Genomic DNA, 18,221 nt, shown 5'->3' with positions numbered 1-18,221 from the left:
GTCTGTCACGGATTATATGAGCCCATATGCCGCCATATCCATATCCATGTGCACTGAATGTCACCCATGCATGTCCCAACACAGCATTTCCATCAGGACTTTCACATTACTGCAGGAAGTGACCTGAGCAGGAGCCACAGCCATTGCTGATTTCTGTTTATCTCCCAGTCTTTACCGCTTAGCATACTGTATGTGTGTAGTTCATGCTTCAGAGTCAGCACGTGTGCATGCACTGTCACAGTGAACGCTCACACGCTGTGAATTTACACAGTGTACTGTACACGGCAAAGATGCACTGTTACGTAATCACGGCTTTGCGCCTGCGAAACGATCAAGCAGGTGGAGGAGGAAACATGCGCAGTGCAAACCTCGCCAGCAGCATCAGGACCACTGCGATGCAAGTGAGAAGATGGTGCTTGTAAACACGCCGCGAGAAATGACCGCGTTGTTTCGTCTACTTGCCGTCGCCGTGAACACTTTTTAACCCCACGTTTGAGATCGATGGTGCGAAAAGGGCTACAATAGGCGATATTTTAACCCCGAAAAAAGGGAAAAAGCGAACGCACCGGAGCTGGGACGGTAATGCCAGCGATTACTGGCACTGGTTTAAGTCGGCCGCTTTAAACCTCTGCTGCGCAACTACAGAAGCATTCTTCGCATGTCATCGCATATGACGGGATTTCTCGTGTAATGGTCGTCGGTTTCTAGTGGGATGCACATCAGCGTCTTGCCGTACTCGCTCTCCGTCGTAATGGCAGCTCTGTACCATGGCACGGACGCTTCCTCTCCGGACAAATTCCTGGCCTTGAAAGACGTGAGAGAAGTGAAAGAGGAGACGACTCTGGACGAGAAACTCTTCCTCCTGGCATGCGAGAAAGGTTTGGCTCTTGTTTCGTCTAATTTAATATCTGGGCTGTTGTTCCCTGTTTGCAATGCAATGGGATGTCCGTGCAACACGTGACTACGAGCTGAAGGAAGCTCGTTATTGTGATCATTAGGGATGCTGAAGCTACATGTCTCATGTAGGAGGTAGAGCGCACACGCAGTGACAGCATGGCAGATGTCATACAGGCTCATTTAGCAGCTGGCAAACTACTCAATCATTACAGATTCCCCCACTCCAGTGTATGCCACTCACAGCTGCCCACACTTTGGATACTGTGGTAATTTGCCCAAGGGGCAGTTAATAGTTAAATGTCTGCTCCACTTTAAGTTTCTCTCCCTGGTCTCCTGACTTTTCACAAACCCCAACATGGAAAGTTAATGCAAACAAGCTAAATGCCAGCAAGGCAAGACGTAGACAGTGTAAGTGTAAAATAACAAAGAGGCATGGGTTTTCTCAACTAGTCCCCGTGGCGTGAGAATATTTCATTGATAAGTTAAGAACATTGTACAGGCAGAAGTGTGCTAAGCCAATAACTGCCACTGTGACCATATAAAGTCTCCCTAAACGTGGCCCAGCAACAGAAATTGTCCTTTGAGGGAGATGTTATTGTTACACAAGATTAAGGGTTGCCGCTGGATCTGAGCCTGTTCTCTGAAAGAGCTCGCCTGATAACCGGCGCTGTGTGTTTGTGTCGTTTTGGCACCGCGCTCACACTAATGTTTCGCTTCTTCAAAGGATCCGCCTTTGTGAGAACTTGCCAAGGTGGATCACATTTATGATGTGTTGCTTTGTCCTTGACTTGCTTCTCAGGTGACTACTACATGGTGAAGAAACTGCTGGAGGAGAACAGACACGGCGAGCTCAACATCAACAGTGTGGACGTGCTGGGCCGAGATGCAGTGACCATCGCCATCGAGAACGAGAATCTGGACATCCTTCAGCTGCTCTTGGAGTATGGCTGCCAGGTAACAAGCAAGCACAGACTAGGGGTAAAATAATATACACAAGACATCATTTACATCACTAAAATTGTGCATTTCTTTCTGTGTAGGCAACAGACGCTTTGCTGGTAGCCATAGACTCAGAGGTGGTAGGAGCCGTGGACATTCTCCTTAACCACAGGCCAAGGAGATCTTCTAAGCCCTCTATTGCTGTAAGTCTGCTGTTATTACTCGTTTTCAAGAAAAGAAACACCATTAAGGCAAAAACTTGCTTATCAATTTCTATAATTCACTTACAGTATTTTTTTTTTAAATCCATGCTCTTGTCAGAAACTGATGCAGCGCATCCAGAATCCAGAGTATTCCACCACCATGGATGTGGCTCCAGTCATCCTGGCAGCCCACAGGAACAACTACGAGATCCTGACCATGCTGCTCAAGCAGGACATCTCTCTCCCCCGGCCTCACGCTGTTGGCTGTGAGTGCACGCTCTGCAACGTTAAAAACAAGAAGGACAGCTTACGCCACTCCAGGTACAGTTAACTAGAGCTCACAAAATACTTAAGTGGCACTGACTTTGTGCAGACGAGTGAATTAAGAGCACCAGCAGACTATTTCTTTGCTCAATTACTTTAAATTGGAATAGTCAATACCACTTCTGTTTTGTAGGTGATGTTTTGATTGTTTTGACCCAACAAATCAACCCAGTTTTGCTCCAAGTAAAGTGGCTCTTGTGAAACATTGCAGCCTCTTGTTTCGATGGCAGCATTAGGTTGAAAATCCAGTCTGCTGCTCCTAGAAGTCGATGACTTAATCAACACACTGGGTTTTAGGAATTCTTTAGCCATTTTTTACAGTCCAATGAATGCCCAAAGTATCTTCCTTGTCCCCGAGAGGACTCCTGATTTTCTCTGTTATTGTCAAGCTCGACTGATCTAGCTGTAGAGAGTCGGTATTGGTATTTTACTGAAATACAAAATCAATACAAACTCTAATTTAAGGGAAAACAGCAAAACAGCAGCAGTTCCTCTGGGAAGAAGGAGTACTTGGTTTCTGATACCTTCTCGGACTTGCAGATGAGATTTTGCTGATCTCTTCCGCAGGGGCCTTTATTTTCTCTGTGCAGGGCAGTGTGGCCTCCCACACAGTACACTAAATGAATCACTCTGCAGTTTGGCTGCCAAACAACATAGAGGTGAAAGAAGGTATAAATGAAACAGATAGAGGACTGAATGTTTCTCCTTATTTCTTCTCCCATCTGCACAAGTCTGTCATGTTTCCACCTATCCCCTTTGGGGAGGTTTTAACCGCCTCGTTTCTGTTGATGGTGGTGGGTTAGGTTCCGTCTCGACATCTACCGCTGCCTAGCCAGCCCCTCTCTCATCATGCTGACAGAGGAAGATCCCATACTCAGGGCCTTTGAGCTGAGCGCAGACCTAAAGGAGCTCAGTCTCGTTGAAGTGGAGTTCAGGTAGAGTCAACATGCTGCACATGCATCAGAGCGTTAATCCAATTTCTTTGCCTGTAAACAGATGTAAATACATATAGCGATGCTGTAAATCCTTTCTTTTATAGCCTGAGATTGATAAGAATCTTAACCTTTTAATATCCTCTTATTTGATCTAATTTATTTGCTCTAGAACTGACTATGAGGAACTGGCAAAGCAGTGCAAGATGTTTGCCAAAGACCTGCTGGCTCAGGCTCGAAACTCTCGAGAGCTAGAAGTGATTCTCAACCACACATCCACCGAGGATCATGTTGACAAGAGAGGCTTACTGGAGGAGCGCATGAATCTCAGTCGACTTAAACTGGCCATCAAGTACAACCAAAAAGAGGTTTGCATACATCACTGGGCAGGTAGTAACATACTGTTTACTGCTGAAGACACTCATAAGGTTTCTACAGAGGGCAAAAGGGCAATGTGACTAATAACAAATGAGTCCACCTCCTATTTATTGTTAGAATGGCTGCCCTGATTTGTGACAGATTATAGCAGCAAGAGCGTAAGGGAAGGTTAACAAGTTGGTGGTGAAACCTGCTATGTTGTGTGGTTTGTAGACGGTGGCACTGCCTAAAAAAACAGGAAGCCAAGCTGAAGATGCTCATTTAGAGTGATGAAGAGAGGGAGGATTAGAAATGAGTCCATCAGAGGGACAGCTCGGCTTAAGTTGTTGGAGACAAAGTTAGAGAGAAAAGGCTGAGATGGTTTGAGCATGTGAGGAGGTGGCATAGTGGATATATTGGAAAAAAGTTGACGGTAAAACTGTCAGATAGGAAGAGAAGAAGAAGACCACAGAGAAGAAGAAGAATGTGCAGAGAGCTGATGTGACAGAAGAGGATGCTAGGGATAGAGTAAGAGGGAGGCAGATAATCTCCTGTGACGATCCCTAACGAGTATCAGAAATTTAAAAAAGAAATGTTTATTGGTTCTGTTGCCTAAAGTTAGAAGAGGAGATTGATGCTGCTGTCGTGTTTGTGCGATAAATCTTAAATTGCAGTCTGCAACTGATTAGTAGAGCTTACATTATAAACAGGGGGAAGCAGGTTGGGTGTTGGAGCTATCCACAGCTCATCACACAGCTATTTATTCTTGAGCCAGTCTTTGTGCTAATCTTCTGGCTGTAGCTTCATATTTATTCCAGTGAAATGATCATCAAAGCAAACCCGCGCCCAGAAACCTAAGAATTGTTCTCACGAAATCTTTAACTCTTTCTTCACTTTGCTGATTTTTCGTAAAGTTTTTCTTTTTTCGTATTAAACATCTGTCCACCGATGCTTTAACTGCCGTTCTCTCTTGATGTCCCTTTTACAGTTTGTGGCTCAGTCCAACTGTCAGCAGTTCCTCAACACTGTCTGGTTTGGAGAGATGGCCAGCTACCGACGCAAGCACACCTGTCTAAAAATGGCCACAGTTCTGAGCGTGGCCATGCTTTGGCCTCTCCTTTCTGTCTGCTACCTTCTGGTGCCACGCTCCCGTGTTGGCCAAATAATCCATACCCCTTTCGTTAAGTTCATCATCCACAGCGCCTCCTACTTCACCTTCCTGCTGCTGCTTAACCTGTACTCTCTGGTCTACAACGAGAACAAGAAGAACACGATGGGGCCCGCGCTTGAGATGATTGATTACCTGCTCATCCTCTGGATCATAGGTCAGACTTTTACCCCGTAAATAACGCATAATGCTGTTTCCAGAGGCGTGTCATGCATTATATGTAGTTATTGTGCTTTATATATTTTAGCGCTTTGATAATTTAATACTTATCTATTTCCTAATGCACTTTAAGGAACTAGAACTAGAGTCAAAACCCAATCCCACAAACTAAAGGTTAATACGGTAACATGGCATGGTTGAGTGAAAATGAGCGCTTCCTGTTATGATCTGGCTAAAGTCCAGTATCCCGTGTCCATAATCACATCAGGCATTACATGACAAACGGCTGTTTCTACACCAAATGACAGAAAGCCCAGCTTGACCGGATTAAATCCGTCAGCCCTGCTTCTAATTGAGCACAATAGAAAAGAAACTGCAGCTTCTTCTTTCCCCCCTGTGGCCCTTCTGAGTGCTGGTATCAATGAACTCAACACACAGCCGTGGAAACATATTCACACATACACCAGCTATCTTTTCAGAAAAAGGGCGGATAGTGACAGCTGGAAATTGACTCTGCCTCTTTACCTTACCCTTCTGCCAAGAAACCATTAACACGGCTGTTTAGTCTCTTTAATGGCTCTGCTTCCGCAGTAGGCATGTTTGTCTCATTGTTGCAAAAAATCCGAGCCACTTCCACCAGAGACAAAGCATCACGACCACAGCATCTAGGTTTCAGCTCTTTCTTTAATAAATCTTCCCAGTAACTTCATGTGACGGGATGTGAAAGGATTTAGAAGCAATTGACATCTATTATTCAATGATATAAAGTGTTGTGCTGTGCTGTGGGGTAATTGTCAGTTTAGTTTGTACACTGCAGGATTGACATGAGTTTTTCAGTCATTAGATAAGAAGCGTAATAGGGTTTTCCATGGGCTACAATAGCCCACTAGAGGGAGAACATTTCCTTAAGCATTGCAAAAGAGCAGCATCAAAGATAAACTTTGCATTTTTTTTTCTAATGGTTGCGTCATTTTGAAAACAGCCTAAACTCCAAGGCGAGAGGCAATGGTGTACAGTATCCCTGCAGCGTCAACACGTCACCCAAGATGAGTTAAATGAGAGGAATGAGATTACTAACGGTTACCGTTCTCAGACAGCCTCCTGCCTTATGTTATCAGAATGGGAAGGGGAGTTCTTAGAGTTGCAACACTTTTTTGTTTTTTCTTTTTCCTCTCCATTGTTTGCTTTCCCTCTTCCTATCATCTTTCTCCTCTTCCCTCCATCCTGGTATTCCCCTGGGCCAGAGGCCTCACGTTAATGGGAAACTCAGAACTGTTACAGTTTCTGAATCAAGGCATAAGAAAATCCGACTGAACATTAACTTGCACCTGGAGTAATTTTTTTTATTCCTTTTGTACATTTAGAATTGATGAAATACCATTTAAACACAAAAAGACGCTAACCCATCTTAATTAAATTCCACGCACCTCCCTAAATCCCACAGATGACACATTTTCAGCACATTAATCTCTTGATTTCTGTGTCTCACACATTCCTGTTTCCCCCGGGCTCTCTCTGTGAGATGACTGATGGCTGAGCCTTGAAGGGATTTTAAAATGTTGTGGATGACATCCTTTTTCCAGTGGTGGGTGTGTGTGTATACGTCTGTGTGTACGTGGTAATGGTGGATTCTTCCCCCCCCCCCCCTATAGGAATGGTGTGGTCAGATGTGAAGCGTCTGTGGTATGAGGGGCTGGAAGACTTTCTGGAAGAGTCTAGGAACCAGCTGAGTTTTGTGATGAACTCCCTCTACTTAGCCACCTTTGCTCTGAAGATTGTTGCTCATAGCAAGGTACAGACACATAGCACACACTCCTTACATTTAATGGATAGATAATTAGATTTAAGGTTTCGTGGAATAACGCTTGTGCATATTAACGCTACACTCCAGGGAGGTGTTTTCATCTGTTGTTTCAATTAGATCTCAGATCAAGTTGAAAGCTGGGCAAAGCTATTCTAGGAATTGAGCTTTCTAATGCACCATTAAGACTGATAAAGGTGTAATGTGCCTCACCTAAGGCAGTAAATGGAGCACAGACCACACACAGCCAAACAGTTTTGAAATAGAGGTCTAACTTCTGTTTAGAGTTCTCGTTTCATGTCTTTAAGTAGTCTTCAGGAATAGTTCTCCAGGCTTCTTGAAGGACATTCAAAGCTCTTCTTTTGGGTGTTGGCTTCCTTTTGTTCTGTTCTCTGTCAAGACAATCCGACAGTGCTTCAATTATGTTGAGGTCTGATTTAAGGGAGGTCAGTTCATAATTATGTGGGTTTCCTACCCAGGTATTCGTTTACTCCCTTCTTTAAAAATGGTGTCTTGGCAGCCAACTTTTCATTGGGGCCATTTCTGATGAGATTTTGGCTAACAGTAAATGGTCCAGTAGATTAAGGTCCTGTTTTAGGTCTTTTGCTGGATGTTTTCCTCTTTTTTAAGAACTGTTCATCTGCATTATATAAATACTTCTTTTCTTCTCCACTTGGCTCAAGACTTGCATAGTGCTGTCCTTTGGAAAAATAATGCCTTCTATGACATTTAAAGACGGTGACAGTACATTCAGATATGTATCTTTCTCTGAATCTCTTTGCTTTGATCTGCAGTTTAAAGATCAGGAGCAGAACAGGAAGGACTGGGATGCCTTCCATCCCATCCTGGTGGCCGAGGGACTGTTTGCCTTTGCCAACGTTCTTAGTTACCTGCGACTTTTCTTCATGTACACCACGAGCTCCATACTGGGCCCTCTACAGGTAGGAAAACAGTTGGAATATACATTAAAGTAGCTGTGAGTGTTTTGTAGAGAGGCTTGATTCTCACTCAGTGCAAGCAGGCAACAACGAGATATGACTGCAATCCCTGAGGGTTTTAAGTGATATATCTGTAAAGCCCTTTAATGAGAAAAAAATGGCCTTATAGTTATGCAATGATTATAAAACTGCTTCGCCTATTTATTTATTTATTTAATCTTTGTCCCGGACGCCACACACACACACACACACACACCACCCACTCTCTTCCTCTGTTAGTGGATGTGAACACTGCAGGGCGAGCCAACTCTAAGCATCACACCAGCTGTGCTCAGCATAACCATCATCATAAGCATTAAGTATAAGCACAGTGAAGTGAGGCAGCAGATTAATGTGTTCTGCTCTGATAATGCGCACATGATAAACTGAAAAAGGATTTGCAGCTTATTTACCATGTACATCGCCATACTGCTATCATCTAAATGAATGACTGCCTTCACAGTTGATTTATTTAAGTATGTGCAATCTATACGATTTTGGCTGCATGGGAATAAATGCAGAGCGGAGAAGGGAAGCTCTTATTAAATACACTTGTGGGATGTTTTTTTTCTTTTCAAATCAAAATTGGATTTATTGTCTGACATTTCTGACAAGGAACATCTCTTATAGAAAATATATCAATGGAGCACTGTGGAAAATATCCAAGTGAAAAATATTCACTAAGCTTCCCGAAGCCTGGAAAAGCTGCACTGGATTCTCTTGATTAGCCTGTTTTTGTCACGGTGCGGCATGGCACACCGTGGAAGGTGTGGGGAAGGAGGACCCAGGCGCGGTGCTCTACGTATAGACAGTGTTTATTTACAGAGGGTGATATCAAACAACAATAAATCCCCGTGTTTCTCCCCAGACTCCCATGTCGTGTCCTCCAAGTGCTCTCTGCTCCCGTGTCTGCACTCCCGGTGCTCGCTGCTCCTTAAGCCTTCCACGCTCCTCCTGCGGGAAACAATAGCGGCAGCAGTCAGGACACTGAACAATGGCAGGCATACACTACACGACCAAAACCTAAACTGGGTAACTAACGTGGAGTCCCAAGCAATGATCCCGCGTCGGTGGGAGCTCTAAGACTCTCCTAAGTAGCTCCCCCGACGAGCCCTGATCAGCGGCAGGTGTGTGGCTTCGGGTGTGGCCAGTCCTTCCGCAGGGCCACACCCCTCAGGCCTGCAGGTGGCTGAGCTCCATCCTCCAAGCATCCCCGCAGACATAAACACACACACACACACACACACACACACACACACACAATCATGGAGGAGAGCAGCAGCAATACCAAAATACATATAATTATAATAATAATAATAATAAATAACTGCTCAGGGATCCTGGGTCGCCCAGTCCCAGGACCCTGACAGTACCCCCCCTCTAAGGGTCGGCTCCCGACGACCCCAAAACCAAAACAAAAAACAGCACAACCAACCCAGGGCGGGCGGCTGGGGGAACCAGGACGGAGGGCCAGAACCAAAACAAGCAAAAACAACAAAACAACAAACCGACCCAGTCCACAGTCTCAGAGTCAGACCGCGCATCCCGCAGCGGTGCAAAAAGAAAACGAAAAGACGCCACAAACAGTCACAGGCGGCCCATCAACACAACAAGAGAGTTCAGGGGGCCTACCTCGAGCCCAACGGCGGCGACGTAGCAGCTCCGGCGGACGGCCCCGGGTCCGGCGGCAGCAGCAAAACAGTTCAGGGGGCCTGCCACGGGTCCGGTGGCGGCGGCGCTGCTCCTCCGGCGGCCAGCCACGGGTCCGGTGGCGGCAGAACGGTTCTGGTGGCCTGCCACGGGTCCGGTGGCGGCGGCGCTGCTCCTCCGGCGGCCAGCCACGGGTCCGGTGGCAGCAGAACGGTTCTGGTGGCCTGCCACGGGTCCGGTGGCGGCAGAACGGTTCTGGTGGCCTGCCACGGGTCCGGTGGCAACGTCGCTGCTCCGGTGAGCAACAGCGAGGCGTGGCAACAGGTCCATGACGCGCCGATCGCTGACGTGGACGCACCGGACGTGGACGGCGAGGAGGCCGCGCTAGACGTGGAGGTCCCTCCGGTCCGCTGACCTCCTCGGCCGGCAGCGAGAGCTCCTCCTCCTCCGGCTCGCTGAGCTCCTCCTCCTCCGGCTCGCTGAGCTCCTCAGCTGGCAGAGCGGGCTCCTCCGGCTCACTGAGCTCCTGCTCGGGCATGCCGAGCTCCTCCGGCTCGCTGAGCTCCTCAGCTGGCGGTGCGGGCTCCTCCGGCTCGCTGAGCTCCTGCTCGGGCATGCTGAGCTCCTCCGGCTCGCTGAGCTCCTGCTCGGGCATGCTGAGCTCCTCCGGCTCGCTGAGCTCCTGCTCGGGCATGCTGAGCTCCTCCGGCTCGCTGAGCTCCTGCTCGGGCATGCTGAGCTCCTCCGGCTCGCTGAGCTCCTGCTCGGGCATGCTGAGCTCCTCCGGCTCGCTGAGCTCCTCAGCTGGCGGTGCGGGCTCCTCCGGCTCGCTGAGCTCCTCAGCTGGCGGTGCGGGCTCCTCCGGCTCGCTGAGCTCCTGCTCGGGCATGCTGAGCTCCTCCGGCTCGCTGAGCGCCTCAGCTGACGGTGCGGGCTCCTCCGGCTCGCTGAGCTCCTGCTCGGGCATGCTGAGCTCCTGCTGCAGCTGGACGAAGTCTGAGGTTTCCCCGAGCTTGCACTACCCCCCGGGCTTTACGCAGGGTGCAAAGGCAGGCGGAAACTCCCTTGAGCTGGCCGAGGTAGGGGTTTCCCTCCAGGATTGCCTCGATGGCGTTTAACCCCACCACTCTTGCTCTTGTGTTGGTGGTGTGAGTTACCCAGTCCATCAGGCGTTGGACGCGGGTGAGGTCGCTCTCTCCGGACAAGGCCGCTGGAGTGGGCAGTGGAATGGAGGCTGCTGCTGGTGGAGAAGATGGCTGAGCGTGTGATGTGGATGGTGAACAGGATGAAACGGTAAGCGGTGAGGTAGATGTCGCGGGGGATGATTCAGCAGGTGACGGCTGGATCACTAGCCGGGCGATAGGCTGAGGTACAGCGACCAGCTGGGCCGCGGGCTGCGCTTTGGCTACCGGCTGGGCAGCTGACCGTATAAACATAGCCCCAGAGTAAACAGTTGAGGTGAGTGACGATGAATTGTCCATATGACTCACCACAGCCGGCTGTTGAGATGTCTGTGGATTTAGCTGCGGTGAGGAACGCTGGCGGCGCGAACGTCGTTTCCGTGTCGGCGTCGGGGCCGGCGTCTCAGGCAGTGAATCCACCAGCTGTCCGAGCTGGTGGGCAGCCTGAGGAGGAGAGTGGAGGTGGAGGGTGGAAAGTAGGAAGTCCAGGACCACCGCATTAAGGGAGTCCACCAGCCAGGGGAATTTAAAAAGCATCTCCTGCAGCCGCCTCTCCACGGCGTGACGCAAACCTTCCGCAGGCTTCTCCCACCATAAGTCACACATGCGGTACACTTTGTCCATAATTTCCCTCCTGAGCCTCTCCTCGGAGACCGCTGGGTCCATAAGTGGCGGGATCATTCTGTCACGGTGCGCATGGCACACCGTGGAAGGTGTGGGGAAGGAGGACCCAGGCGCGGTGCTCTACGTATAGACAGTGTTTATTTACAGAGGGTGATATCAAACAACAATAAATCCCCGTGTTTCTCCCCAGACTCCCATGTCGTGTCCTCCAAGTGCTCTCTGCTCCCGTGTCTGCACTCCCGGTGCTCGCTGCTCCTTAAGCCTTCCACGCTCCTCCTGCGGGAAACAATAGCGGCAGCAGTCAGGACACTGAACAATGGCAGGCATACACTACACGACCAAAACCTAAACTGGGTAACTAACGTGGAGTCCCAAGCAATGATCCCGCGTCGGTGGGAGCTCTAAGACTCTCCTAAGTAGCTCCCCCGACGAGCCCTGATCAGCGGCAGGTGTGTGGCTTCGGGTGTGGCCAGTCCTTCCGCAGGGCCACACCCCTCAGGCCTGCAGGTGGCTGAGCTCCATCCTCCAAGCATCCCCGCAGACATAAACACACACACTCACATCTACAATCATGGAGGAGAGCAGCAGCAATACCAAAATACATATAATAATAATAATATAATACATAACTGCTCAGGGATCCTGGGTCGCCCAGTCCCAGGACCCTGACAGTTTTAGCTTATAATGCCAAACATTAGTTTAGAATTAGCTTGCATTTTCTTGCCATTTGCAAAAGGTTATAGATGTTATTAACCAAGTAGTGTTACTTTTGTCTGTGAAGATTAAAAAAAAATCAAAATGACTTCATTTGAATATTGGAGATTTCTTTGTAGCTTCAGAGAAGCCAGAAGTCTGCTTTGCATATTTTCTACTCAGGCGCCATAGATGTCCCTTTTTATCATATCAGGTTTTATATTATTATCCAGCTGGCAGAGGGAAATCATGAAGCCTGCCATTATCTGAATTTTTGTTAGCAAACGTGAGGTTCATTTTTCCCAATGTGTGACTTTTAAAGCGTAAAGAACTCTTGAGGTGCGCAGTGAGGTCAGTCCTTCCTGTCATTATTTCGAGGTGCTGTTTGTGGTTGACTTATAAAACAGTCAGGGTGCTCTGTAGCTTTTTAATGAGCATTTTTCAGCTACGCTGTTCCTGCTTCACTCTCGTTTTTTTTCTTCTCGCCCTTCTTCTTCACTCTGTGACATAACTGTCTGGCTTGACAGGATGGAAAATCAGCTTTGAAAATACACTTGGTTTGGTTTGGTTGGCGTGTTCGCAGCCGTACTCGCACTCACGTGGCAGACACACCTCTCCTCTAATGCACACGCACCCACACATTTCCACACTCCTGTGATATCTGGCATGCTAGGATTCAGTCCAGTCGTACTCAGGCATGGACACACACACAGACAGTGAGTCAATACTATGTGGGTTGGAATAATGAATGTTTCTCTCATTCTGTCCGCCCTGAAGAGGCCAGCTCATATTTCCGGTGGGTATTGCCCCCAACTGAGTTTGGAAAGAGTGACTGAAAGTGGGAGTATGCGTCTGTGGTGTGGGTCTATCACAGCCCAGACTTAACCTCACTGACATCATTAATGTGCCATAGGCTAACTGAGAGTCAGCTGGGCTATTTGAGTGTGTGTAAGAGAAATAGAAATAAGTCATGCTAAATGTATACGGATTAACTTTAGATGTTGTAAGCAAGGATTAAATTGAACTGAGTCTGTCTCCTAAACGTACAGCTTGTGAAATACTTTCAGATTCTGTTTCCATTAAGGAAACCTAAGGCTTGATCAGCTCCAGGTGTGTGTGATGATCTTCAGGTGTGGCCAGCCACCTGACAGGGCCACACCCACCAGGCCTGACTGAACCCCAGAACTCACACACACACACACACCTATCACACAAGCATAGAAAAAACACACGGACAGCAGCACAGTGCAGCACACATATCTACAAGATATATAAAAGTCCATAACTGTTCATGGACCCTGGGTCACTCATGACACTATATTTAACATTAACAGTTTTCTGGGCCCAAAACAGCTGAGCTGCTGCACAGATTTCACAGTTTCTGCAGTGAAATCAACAGGAACAAATCTCAGGATGAATCCAGCAACAGCAAAGCTGTAGCTTCCTTTTTATTTACTTTACTACATTTGGTTTAGCTGCAAAGCTGTTTTTGTTGCGGGAATGTCAGTGTTTACTGAAACTAGACTGCTATTGAAACTAGAATGGTATATGGCTGTTTGAATTGGCTACTCAGTAGAGACCCACCAACATAGTCTTCTGCCCGCTGTGAAGTAGGTGAATCCTGACCTGACTAAATGAGGCCTCATACACTTCCATGTCGTGGACATCTCCAGACTGTGTGGAGTTGGCATTTTCTCCCTGTGCCCACTCTGGCTTCCTGCCACACTCCAAAAATGCATTTGTTAGGTGGAATGGAAATTGTTAATTGATTGTATGTGTTAATGTGGGCTTTCAGTGGCTGCCTGTTTCTCTGTATCAGCCCTCTGATGTGCTGTGACCTGCTCAGAGGGTACCCTGCCTTTTCCCCTGTGACAGCTAGAATAGGCTCCAGCCTCAGGAACCCAAAATTGAACAAGCAGTTGAGAAAATGGATGGATAAATAGATGCATTTAATTTTCACTCTCTAAATTAAATAACATAAAATTTCCTCTCATTATCTAACAGTGCTGCATTGAGTATCTTTGGTTAGATTTATTTGAGGTATGCATTAGACCTCCTCCAGTCACGGTGAGGAGGTAATACTATTTCTGTTCTGTTTGTACAGTAACCAGTTTAGGATATCTGTCAGGCAGGGAGCACCCACATCTCCTAAATCAGATGTGTACAAAGTGGCAGATGAATACACTGGGGGAATAAATCACCCGAACAGACCAAACTTTCTCAAATAGACTCCCTGGGTTCCAGCACAAACTCTGTACTCACCATTCATCAAACATCATGATTCGTCATGCAGCCAGAATGGTTTTCTCTTACACTGGACACTTTATATGTGTTTGTGTTTTGCAAGGGTAGGAGTGTGTTCTGACCTTGTTTGACCATCTCGAGGTCCTTATAAACAGATATGCGGCACAAGCCTGTAAATAGTGGGTTTCCAATGCTTTAAGAAGATTTCTGTGTTCTCGTCCTCTCTCTGGCTTCCTCCGTGTTTGTCTCTGTGTTTCTTCAGGTAGGTTGAGAGAACTCTAGCAGCCAGAATAAGTAGGTTTTCTTCCTCTTCCCTGAGGAACCACTACTAAATCTGAACATGGGTGAAAAAACACGCTAAGATGGTCAGAGAGTGGTGAAGCAGTGCGAGCATGCGTCTTTCTAAAGTCTGAATGGCTTTGAAAAGAAGTACTAGAGTAAAAATTCAGTATACAAAGTAGAAACGAATTCTGCTGGACTGTTGTTGAATTTAAATGTACTACAGTGTTACTTTTACATAATTTACACTTTCTGTGACATTTTAAAAATCAGAGAGTTGCACTCTAATATATTGTAATTGTAAGTGTGTCTAATTAATGTGTAGTTGGGCTTTTAATATATCACAGTCCAGTTGCACAAAAGTTATTTGATTAGAGAACATAGAAAATCTAGTTTATCAAATCTTCTAAGTCTCTAGCATTACCCAGACTTTCAATAAACTTGATTGATTGGTGTTTTAAAGGGAGATCTAGTTAGCACAGAGAACGTGATACTGCAATATCTTGGTTGTTTTCATTTCAGGCCAGTGTTGTTCAGATCAGACATTAAGCAGAGTCAAGTTTAATCCAATCCAGCTGCTTAAAGGCTGATGAAGATTATTGAGATTTCTTTGAGAAAGCTGTTAGAGCAAGCAGCACAAGATTAACGGGAAAATGTTAATCTCTCGCTAGATCTCCATGGGACAAATGCTGCAGGAGTTTGGAAAGTTTTTGGGCCTCTTCCTGCTTGTGTTATTCTCCTTCACCATTGGACTCACCCAGCTCTATGGAAAGGACCAGAAAGATAAGGAAAACAATCCACCCAAGGACTGCGGGGGCATCTTCTGCGAGCAGCAGAGCAACGACGCATTCCACACGTATGGGCAAACCTCATTCTGTCATTTTGGACAGCGATGGCGTCAATGACTGTTTAGTGTATATGTTGAGGGATGTTGGAGGTTATATAAAACCTTTATATATGTTTTTATCCTTTATATATGTTTATATGCATACATGATCTTTATATACTGTAAAATTAGATCATAACATTGAAAGAGACAGCAAAGTGTGGGAGCACTTTAACAGTTATGCAGCACAGACTTTATTCAGTACTGTGAAGTCTAAGCACAAGGGTGCTTTCTTCAGAGCTAAAAAAAATAGATAAGTCAACATAGTTTAAAAAGCCTATGAGGCACTGCAAATGCATATGAAAGGACTGTTATAAAAATAAACACTGTGTAGCTCATACATTCTTCAATTCATGTACATGGAAAACACTAATTTAGACAGAATTTGGACAGAAACTAAACAGTGATTTTTAACATAAGCAGGGACAAATGTTAATAGTACAAATAGTGTGCTTAAATAAATACAAGAAATACACAGAAATCTATACAATACATAGAGTAAAACTTGTAAATGTTACAATTCAAGTCAGATTTTTAGGAGAAAATTGCAGCACAAGCTGTGAAGATGAGACAAGACATCCGAAGCATCACAAGAAAACTCTCCCTCGCCTTCCATCTTCATGTAAAAGTATAAAAACAAAAATAACTGATAGGTTACGTGACGCATAATCCTTTTTTTTTTTAATTTGAAAGTAGTCTTTTATGTAATTGTGCACATTACACCTTTTTTACAGATGAGTAAGCACATCTGTGTTCCCTGGAAGCTTTGTAAATCTTATTACGCTCTGAAGTAGTCGGTCATGTGCAGGTTGTGTAATGAAGTCTGCACAGCAGTCAGATTGCTCATGTCTCTCTCTGCTTGCTTTTCTCTTTTGACATTTTGTGCATCGGAGCACACCTCAGTTTAGAGCGGCTTAACAACAAATCATTTAAATCCTACATTCAGTTAAAAAATTTAAAACAAAGGAGAAATTGTTTTGCATTTGAAGTGACAGATTTCAGAAAATTTGGCACATGATCCTACTTAAATCACATGTTAACAACCCCTAAACTGACTAATTGTTGCACTTTAGAATTGTGTTTGTTTTTTAATGCCTGCAGGCCCAAAGATAATGACCACTGAATATTGGTTTTCAGACATTTTCATTGTGTGCAGAGATTTCTCCAGATTCTCTTAATCTTCTAATAAAGTGATATATGTAGGTACTTGAATCTGCATGCCCCCTAGCATTTTTACAATAAGAAATGCTATTCTTAAAATATTTCCCCACATAGTGCTTCAAAGAGTCCTGAACCCTTCCTCGTTTTTATGAAAGACTTTCTAGGGAGCTCTTTTTATGTAAATGTAGGTTTGTATTTATTTCTCAACTTTTTTTGGAGACAGGGTTGTATGTTTAAACCTGACCTGCACACGTACTAGCTTTGTCTCTTTTGCAGATTTATGGGGACCTGCTATGCACTGTTCTGGTACATCTTCTCCCTGGCACACGTTGCACTCTTCGTCACCCGCATCAGCTACACAGAGGAGCTGCGCTCTTTTGTCGGCGCCATGATCATAGGCACCTACAACATCGTGGTGGTTATTGTGCTGACCAAGCTGCTGGTGGCCATGCTCCATAAAAGCTTCAGGCAAATTGCTGTAAGTGTAAATAAGTTTTGGCGCTGATGGTCTCAGTGCTGCCACGGGCAGTTTGAATTTGTCCTGGCATTGAAATCTCCGACGGTTTTCGTTTACTGTTAAGGTTTAATTTTCCTCAAAGTAGCCCTGAATTGTTCCACAGATGTTAGCTACTTTCTTTCCTTGGAACCGCTCTTTGCGGCCTGCTTGATTTCGATTGCAATAAGTGCAACTTATCTTTCACAAAAATCTGTTCCCCTAAGTTTCCACTGTGTGGTGGTTTTGCATTTTCAACATTCCTCCTGTAAAACTGTGTGTGAAAGTTTAAATGCATGAAAGTTTTCCAACATTCCTTCGTTCTTAAGTGTTCTTATTGGCTTTTGGACTCCTGTAGAATCACGAGGATAAAGAGTGGAAGTTTGCCCGGGCCAAATTGTGGCTCAGCTACTTTGATGACAAGTGCACGCTGCCTCCACCCTTAAACATCCTCCCTTCTCCAAAGACTGTCTGCTACTTGGTGACCAGCCTGAGCAAGTGGATCTGTTCACACACCTCGAAGGGCAAAGTGAAGAGACAGAACAGTCTGAAGGTGAGAGATAAACAATATTGTAAAAGTTTGATTCAAACCCATCTTCTAATCTTCAACAAATGACCCTCTGTGTTAATGCTGTCCTTACAGGAGTGGAAGAACCTGAAGCAGAAGCGGGATGAGAACTACCAGAAGATCATGTGCTGTCTAGTTCACCGCTACCTGACCTCCACCCGGCAGAAGATGCAAAGCACAGACCAGGCTACGGTGGAAAATCTGAACGACCTTCGCCAAGACCTGTCAAAGTTTCGCAATGAGATGAGGGACCTGTTGGGTTTCCGGACCTCCAAATATGCCATGTTCTACCCAAGGAGCTAAAAAAAAGACTTGTTATTCTTTCCCCTCCTGTCCTCTTGACAAAATCTTTGCTTCTTGTTTATCTGGGCTGCTGTGTGACCCGAGCATGTGCAAAAAAAAAAAAAAAAAAAATAGAAAGAAAAAAATACTCTGCTCTTTTGAGTCACAGAGGCTATTAAACCTCACTTTAAGCCTGGAACTTAACTAGACAAATATGTATCCTCCACCAAAGCCTCCAGACTCAGGCCTCCTATCTATTACTCAGCTATGTAACCTTTTTTGTAAATAAAAAAAGCCATTGTTTTCAATAGATAAATAAAGATTTAAGAAAAAAACACACACTGGATATTTCATGGCTTTTTTCGTTTTGGCTGCAACAGGTCTGAAAGCAAAACTATTCAGC

The 18,221-nt window shown here is 45.7% G+C and overlaps 1 protein-coding gene and 1 pseudogene across 1 annotated transcript; one reads left to right on the top strand and one right to left on the bottom strand.

The window, feature by feature from the left end:
- Nucleotides 1-271: 271 nt before the first annotated feature.
- Nucleotides 272-17,986, top strand: trpc1 (transient receptor potential cation channel, subfamily C, member 1). The gene is made up of 13 exons (XM_085468270.1): nucleotides 272-878; nucleotides 1,697-1,851; nucleotides 1,938-2,039; nucleotides 2,158-2,360; nucleotides 3,167-3,298; nucleotides 3,468-3,663; nucleotides 4,641-4,977; nucleotides 6,632-6,771; nucleotides 7,575-7,721; nucleotides 15,100-15,284; nucleotides 16,752-16,953; nucleotides 17,327-17,521; nucleotides 17,612-17,986. The coding sequence occupies exons 1-13, from the start codon at nucleotides 713-715 to the stop codon at nucleotides 17,837-17,839; spliced, it is 2,388 nt and encodes a 795-aa protein (XP_085324396.1). The 5' UTR covers nucleotides 272-712; the 3' UTR covers nucleotides 17,840-17,986.
- On the bottom strand, nucleotides 9,101-11,269 carry LOC146701882 (uncharacterized; annotated as a pseudogene).
- Nucleotides 17,987-18,221: the final 235 nt, after the last annotated feature.

The sequence above is a fragment of the Copadichromis virginalis genome, linkage group LG9 (genome assembly GCF_057382275.1).
Source record: "Copadichromis virginalis isolate Kocher_CV1m ecotype Utaka linkage group LG9, C_Virginalis_male_GT1.1, whole genome shotgun sequence".
NCBI classification, from domain to species: domain Eukaryota; kingdom Metazoa; phylum Chordata; class Actinopteri; order Cichliformes; family Cichlidae; genus Copadichromis; species Copadichromis virginalis.
The sequence above is the reverse complement of the archived record's forward strand: the minus strand, read 5'-3'. Positions and strand labels throughout refer to the sequence as shown.